We start from the raw sequence: 8,071 nt of genomic DNA on the forward strand, positions 1-8,071 counted from the left end.
AAACACGAGTGAAATTCAAGTTGTTAAAACTTCACGTCTAACATTATGATGATGATGGAAGGGGAGGAGAAAGAGTCTGATTCCCATAAAGAAATACAAGGTCCTTAAAGAGAACATCGCAAGTTGTGTCGTATTTTTTATCGAATGAATCATGTTACAAATGCTACAAAGCTATTTGCACTTTGAGCTGTTACATCAATGTAGTTTAAAGCAAATATGAATCTGAACTGACTCAATAATTCTCTCTTCTTTAGTAAGAGTATTTGATCCCATCTTACACAGCAATTTTCTTCGCATAATTATTGATGAATTTAAGATTTAAACCGAGATGAAAATCACAGAGAGACGAAAGAATATATTGTTACTTTGCTACAGGCCTAAAGTGATCATACATGGTAAGACCCATTATTAAGAGAGCAATTGGGATCTAATTAGAGATCTTTATCCATGTGAACATCTTTCCTTTTAGGCCGGTCATCATGGCTAATTTGGTCCCTCATGTATGTGCTAAAAGAAACTCTTTTATTCTCCATAACCCTTTTTTAAAGTATGGCCACCTAATTAGCTACTCAGTTTGCTATGTATTGAACCCATATAATTTCTGGGTGAGAGAGTTCATTAGACATGCTTCTCTGTTTAAAACTTGTGAGCCATGCTTTGTTTCCTTTCATAGAGTCATAATTCATGGGTCCTTATATTATCTAAACTTAAAAGTAGGGCTGTCAATGGGTCGTGTCGGGTTGGGTTCGTGTCGGGTCAAGGTATTTATCGTGTTACAAGATACAAACCCAAACCCAACCCATTTAATAATCGTGTCAAAAATTTAAACCCAAACCCAACCCATTTATTAAACGGGTTACCCGTTTCCAACCCGCTTAACCCATTTAATAAATAGGTTGTGTTGTGTTTGACAAAATGACTCATTTAAGGGTTAACAATGCGACCCATTTAACTAAAAAAATGCATAAATTGATTAAATTTGCTAAAAACTCCACAAGACGAAGAATATAAATAATTATATATAATTCATAAATAATTAAATCCAATAATTATAAAGAAAAATATTTCAAATTGTCTAATCTTATGATCAAATACTCCCAACGTCTAAAATTTCAGGATAAAATATAGCATAATCGGGTTATACGGGTTCACTTCGTGTTGGCGGGTTGACCCGTGGCCGACCCATTTATTAAATGGGTCATGGCGGGTTGACCCGTGGCTGACCCGCTTTTTAATCGTGCGGGTTCAACCCGCTTTATTTCGTGCGGGTTTCGAGTCGTGTTATCGGGTCGTGTCGGAATTGACAGCCCTACTTAAAAGTACCCAATGAAAAGTGTAGCTAAAGCAAAAATGGGGAACGTTCTTGAAATTAATAATGAACTGTATTACCAAAAGCATAACTAAATTCTGACCTGTAAAAGAAGAAAATAAATGATACGACTCGGGGTTGAAATCGGAAGTCCGGCTCGGTTCGGGTTCGGGTTTTAATTTGAAGCGGGGTTGAGAATTGGTGAGGTCAAATTGGACTCCGTTATTTTTATCAGGCAATCGAGATTGACCGGATCTCCGACAGGTTTCTATATAATTTGTCAAATGTTTTCATGAGTGTAATTTTCGACAATGACCTTGGAATGCGTTACCTTTGACTCTCATCATAGAGGCCTATCTAGCTGATATTGACCAAACGTCTAGGCCACAAAGATCCGACAGCTCCCACAAAGACTCTAAGAGTACTGTAAACATATTTCAATATTCCAAAAAAAAAAAAAAAAAAAAAAGGGGCATATAACAACCGAGAGTCAATCGCTGCTTCAACTAATAATTGAATACAGTCGTGAATGATTTCTCTTCTGACTACCGTGTCTCAAATTTCAGTTGAATTTGGGGAAGGGAGGCGAGACTAAGAATAGTCTTTATGATACTTGGCCATTCACTTTGGTCTTTTGGCAAGCTTAGATCGATGGCGGACGGTATTGATCAAGAGCTTGTGGACTTCGAAAGTCTGGTAATTCGTCTATCTTTCTGTGTCTTTCTGCTTGTCTATCTGGATACACGAGTATGACTATATATATGCATAATTTGAAGTTTTGAACTACAAAATGGATTTTCAATATGTATGTTACTTCAAAAAGGATCTAATTATGGCTTGCCGGGTTCTGCTCGTTATTTATTTGCTGGTAACTTGGAAGTCCAAACCTACTAATTTCCCCGGGATCAGACTTAGCCAACAGCATTTGGTCTAATGCCAATATTACTCTATAATTTTTTTTAAAAAGAAGATTACTCTTTATTATAAGTGGATGATTTGCATCAGATGATTCAGATCTATATGTTAATTACATACATATATAGAACAGTACTGATATATATGCCTATATGGTGGTGTTGGTACAATTCACTCTGTATGTGGTTTGTTTTCCTCATCTCCTGTCCCTTTTACATGAACAGCACGAAACCGAGATGAGCTTTGGATCCTATATACATAAACAGCCAGAGAGCGAGATAAGCTTTACCCAAAAGATGTATCGAAAGAAACTTAAGTGGACCACCGAAATCGAAGAAAAGCTCCACAGTGTGCGGCCGTGGAACTTGGGCATCTACAGAGTTCCAAATAGACTTCATCAAGTCACTGAGGATGCCTACAGCCCTCATGTTGTCTCCATCGGTCCTTTCCATCGACACAAGCCTAACCTAGTAGCTATGAGAGAGCACAAGTCGCGTTATGCGCTATACTTCTTTAAGCAAGCACAAGAAATAGCACAAAAACGAGCTCTAAGTTTCAGCTTTGGATCGCGTGAGTCTTCCGAATGCATGAGAGAGTGGGCGACTGCTATTTATGATTCGGACGCAGAGGTTCGTGGAAGCTACGCTGAAGATATGAGCAACATTGATCAGGAGGAACTAGCAGAAATAATGTTGGTCGATGGTTGCTTCTTATTAGAACTTTTCATCAGGTTTTACCTATACGTGCACGGGAAGTTAGAAGGCCCTGAATCTGATCCAATTCTAGAAAGTGCTTGGATGATTGCAGATCTACGGCACGATCTGGCATTGCTTGAAAACCAAATCCCCTTATTTATTATATATGATTTGTATGATGCTATCAGTGGTCATCAGATTCTTGTCGACAATGATTTGCCTCCGCCACATGGCCTTGCTCTTCATTTCTTTCAACCTGTGAGCCTCAAGGCAAGCATTGTAACAGAGTGGAGACTTGAGTACAAGCATTTGCTGGATATCTTGCACAAGTTCTATTTCCTTCCGACTAAAACTACGGACTTGTCTATGAGGCTCAATATGGAATTGATCCCTGAGGAGCAGCGCCTTAGGGCAGTCCAAAAGAATAAAGTATGGGGATTCAATTATTGTGCCTCCGAACTTTTGGAATCTGGAGTCGAGTTTGGCATTGGCTCCAGCCAGGACCAGTTGCTGGACATAACTTTCCGTGAGGGAGTAATCAGAATTCCACCACTGTTTATTCACGAGACGACAAGTTCATTGTTGAGGAACCTGATTGCTTATGAGCAATGCAGTCTTAGTAGTACGCATGGCGTTACATCATATGCCTGCCTCATGAAGAGTCTCATCGATTCCTCGCGGGATAGCAATCTGCTTCAGGAGAAGGGGATAACAAAATATCACCACTGGATTGGAGGTGAAGATGAATATTTGACTCAAATATTCAGAAGTATACTAGATGAAGTTGTTGTCAAGGAATTCCATTTTAGAACCTTGTGCGATGAAGTGAATGAATACTGTACGTCCTGGTTTCATCTGAGAAAACTCAAAGTATTTCTGAGGGTGCGGATTCAAAGATATAGGAGGCTCCTTTTCAGCACTTATTTTTCTTCTCCATGGAGTTTCATATCATTCATGGCAGCGCTCACCATTCTCCTTCTCACATCTCTGCAGACATACTATTCCATGCACACAGCTCGTACTATCAATTAAGTATGTATCTGTTTCAAGTATCTCAATCACATATGCAACATTCCAGCATGTCTTGAGCATCCACAAGATCCATTACTACAACACTGTTTCATCAACAAAACGAAATTCCACATCAATATCATTTGGCAGAAAAGCTTACTGTTATAATGATAATCATGATTTGAGTTCAGGGCGTTACCAGTAAACTCCCATGAATTGAAGTCATTAGCAGATAAAGGTACGAAAAGTAATTGTAACCGATTAGGAAACAAACATTAACCACCAAAGGACGAGCTTTGAAGCCATATCACTTGCTTCAGCACCATTATGCCCATCAAAAACAGCCACAATCCCAACTTTAACCTCCTTAATCCCTAATTCACCTACTCAATCGCAATGTCAATTCAGTAATTTTCTTAGTAATACTGCAAATTTGACCCAATTAATTAAGCCAAGAATTGAAGGAAGCGAAACCCTAATTAACAACCAGCCCCAAATTTAATTACCAGGAAACGGAATGCGAAGGTCGAGAGCACGATCCTCGAGGAGGTTTCTCAGACCTCGACGCACGGCGGTCTGGCAACGCTGGAGGGAATCGGCGCGCTTTCAGCGAGGGCATTTTGGGGATTGAAAAACCGCGGGAGCACCGCCTTGTTCGTAAAGCGTCAAACACGTCGACGACGACTCGTCGTAAGAGGCTGCCGTCATCGTCGTAATTAGGGTTAGTATGAAGGAAAAACTGATTAGGCGAACTCCGGAGGAGCTGTCTTCTTCCATGGTGCTCTGGTACCATGCCGTCTCGTGAGATTCGTTATAAGCAAAATTGGGAAGGAAGAAAATTGAAGGGGGTTACTGTTTTGGGGTTTGGTAACTCATTTTATGGAGTGTACTTTCATTGGGAATTGAACCACAGGACTTCTAGTTAGCGCGGGAAATGGGTGGGTTGCGGGTGTGGTAGTTGAGAGAGGCAGCCCAATTAAGCCCACGATTGAAATCGGAAGTCTGGCTCGGCTCGGGTTCGAGTTCGGGTTTTATTCGAATTGGTTGAGAATTGGTGAGGTCAAATATATTTACAACAGGGCACAGGTCTGGATTTTGGGCCTTGCCTCTCTTTGTCCATTTAATAAGGGTTTAAAGGACATATTCCTTAAACCATTTCTTAGATGTGGGAGCCCCTCCCACATTCTCCAACATTTAATGGGGATGGGATTTTGGTGTCATGGACTCAGTGTCTAACTGATATGTCATGATCATTGCGTTGTTTCTGGGGACTAATTGCTTGATCATAATTTCAACTCTAAAAAGTAACATGTGCAAAGAAGAAATTATTATAGTTAGATTCTCAATCTTTTTCGTTCATTGTAACTGCTAATTTTTTTGATGTTTTGATTATTGTAATCTCGATGGACGATTTCTGATAGATTGCAATGAAAAAAAGGCACATTTTGATTAACTATAATGTTTTGATTAGTTATAGAAAGACAATTTTACTTCTGAAAATATACACGACTATATGACACATACACATGCTCTCATTTAAAGGAGATGTTGCAGCCCGTGGACAAAAGCATCACACTTGTTTCATCTTGATCTTTTTAGTTTTCAAGTCTGAACTTGGCTGATCATTATTGAAGTTCAGAACTTCAATGCGAACGGATTCAATTATAGAAAAGTTTAATGATAAAAACATCTAATTCTAAAGTAGAGGTGGTAAACGGGCCGCTAAGCAAGAGCACGGCACAGGCCCGACACGGGCCCGACACGCTTAAAAGCGGCCCGACATGGCCAAACCCGTTAGTGGCCTGGCACGACCCGAGCACGTTAGAATAACTGATCGGGTTGGGCCTAGGAATATTGGTCCTTTGGCCTGGCCCGAGCACGTTAGAATAACGGGTCGGGTTGGGCCTAGGAATATTGGCCCATTGGCCCGGCCCGAGCCCGTAATGGGCCCAGCACAGCCCGAGCACGACATATTGTGGGCCGGCCCGTTACAAACACAAAATTTCATTTTTGTTTTTAAAAATATTAAAAAACTACAATGATGAGATTTGAATATTAGACCTCTTTATTTAAAATCTCATGATAATTCCACCAATGCTATTTCTTTGATGTTGTCAAAATAGTGAAATAAAACATTATATTCTTATTTTGACACAAGTATTTTTTTTTCTAAATATTAAATATATGTTTATTAATAAAGACTAATCTCATAATAATACAATTATAGAATGAAGGAAATAATAATATGATAATAAATCTTCATTATATTAATAAAGATTAATCTCACAATAATATACTAAAAACAATATATTTTGAGTTTTTTTTTTCTTTCTTTCTTATAGTGGAATATAAAAAATTATTAGAAAACTAATTTTAAAAAGCTAAGATTATGAAAAACGTTGTAGAACTTAATTTATTTTAATTTTCCAACTAGTTAAATAAAATTAATTTTTATTTGTTCAAATTAAGATTTTAAAATGGTGCTTTATAGTGGGTAGGCACGAGCACGACCCGTTTATTGACCCGGCACGAGTACGGCCCGACACGATATGGGCTAGAGCCATGGGCCGGACTAGGCTTAATGTTTAACTAAATGGACCGGCACAAGCCCGGCACAATAATAAATGGGCCAGCCCAAGCACGATTAGGCCAGCTTAAAATGGGTCGGATCGGGCCGGGCCAGCCCGTTTGCCATATCCGACCCGTTTGCCACCTCTATTCTAAGGGATAGATCGGCACCCAATTTCATAAGTATTGGGCTTGGCCACAAGGCCCATCACGTTATTATAAATTAGTGGGCAGTCGGTAAGAATAGCGTGCCAGCTGATGCCCTAATAAGGACCACATGGTCCTATTTGATACGAACTCGGTTGTAGCAGTCGTTGACTTTTGGGTGAATACAAAAACGTCATCAGAGTTCCATCTTGATATGATCATCAATACGAGTTACAGATTCATTGAAGCACCTGTGTGGCTGTGTCCCATACCAACACGAAACGTCTTGCGTGTATTCGGTGGATTTCCCTCCCGTGAACAACAAAGAAAATCTTCTAGCAACCATGTATACATATTCCAAATTTTGATCGACAAGCAAGTTCCATTTGGGATTAGGCCTCTTGCAAGCTCTATACTTAAGAAACAAACAAAACATACGCCAGACCATAGCTTGTAATCTTAGTTCCTACGATAATTACGGGTCAAAATAATTATTGAAAGCCACACAACTATTATGACAAGTAGTTCAAAACAGCGGAAAGAAACCTACATTATCAAGACAGGGAAGCTGAGTTCTGAACTTCTGATGATTGGAATCTAAAGCTTCCCAACAAGCTTGTTCGACAACTTTTATCAGAATTACAGCTTATTCTTGTACCAGAAGACACCTTTCTTATCAACTTCATCTGGCTCAACGTAGATGCACTCCTTTGCTTCCCTCCACATTGCTTTGTAAAATGGAGTCCCATCGAACTGATAATACTCGCCCAATATGATCGGACTAAGCATGTTCAGCATGATCGGACTAAGCATGTTCAGCATGATCGGACTAAGCATGTGGAAGTAGATCGACATTTCATTAAGGAAAATCTGGACAGGAAGGCTATTCGTTTTCCTTTTGTGTATACAGAAGATCAGTTAGAAGATGTTCTTACGAAAGGAGTGTCAAGGAAAGTGTTTGACAACTCGATTGACAAGTTGGGCATGATTGACATCTATGCACCAACTTGAGGACGAGTATAGAATATTCTGTAAATATTTACTTTCCTTGTGCATATAGATTTTGTCTCTCTGTATAATTGTAGGAGATCGTTCCTATTAGGATTACACTTGTATCACTTTATAAACCCTATTGTTGGAGGTGAATATTATTGAAGCATTCTAAACACATTGAATTCTCTCTCTCTCTCTCTCTCTCTCTCTCTCTCTCTCTCTCTCTCTCTCTCTCTCTCTCTCTCTCTCTCTCTCTCTCTCTCTCTCTCTCTCTCTCTCTCTCTCGGTAGAGATTGACAAAAAGATTCATAATTGTTTATAGTTATCAATTTATAGTTTATACCACAAAAGCAAGCTTAAGTAGTTAATTTTTGGGATCTATACTCTTTCTTTTTATATTTTTTTATCTCCCATTTAAAGTAGAGAACAAATT

The 8,071-nt window shown here is 39.2% G+C and overlaps 1 protein-coding gene and 1 long non-coding RNA gene across 2 annotated transcripts; one reads left to right on the top strand and one right to left on the bottom strand.

Annotated features, from left to right (window-relative positions):
- Nucleotides 1-1,711: 1,711 nt before the first annotated feature.
- Nucleotides 1,712-4,084, top strand: LOC112194752 (UPF0481 protein At3g47200). The gene is made up of 2 exons (XM_024334979.2): nucleotides 1,712-2,005; nucleotides 2,449-4,084. The coding sequence occupies exons 1-2, from the start codon at nucleotides 1,916-1,918 to the stop codon at nucleotides 3,949-3,951; spliced, it is 1,593 nt and encodes a 530-aa protein (XP_024190747.1). The 5' UTR covers nucleotides 1,712-1,915; the 3' UTR covers nucleotides 3,952-4,084.
- Nucleotides 3,898-4,869, bottom strand: LOC121052374. The gene is made up of 3 exons (XR_005808853.1): nucleotides 4,437-4,869; nucleotides 4,130-4,313; nucleotides 3,898-4,034 (listed from the first exon to the last, which is right to left on the bottom strand). It is a non-coding gene; the product is annotated as an uncharacterized LOC121052374 (long non-coding RNA).
- Nucleotides 4,870-8,071: the final 3,202 nt, after the last annotated feature.

This window comes from Rosa chinensis, chromosome 3 (assembly GCF_002994745.2).
Source record: "Rosa chinensis cultivar Old Blush chromosome 3, RchiOBHm-V2, whole genome shotgun sequence".
NCBI lineage: Eukaryota > Viridiplantae > Streptophyta > Magnoliopsida > Rosales > Rosaceae > Rosa > Rosa chinensis.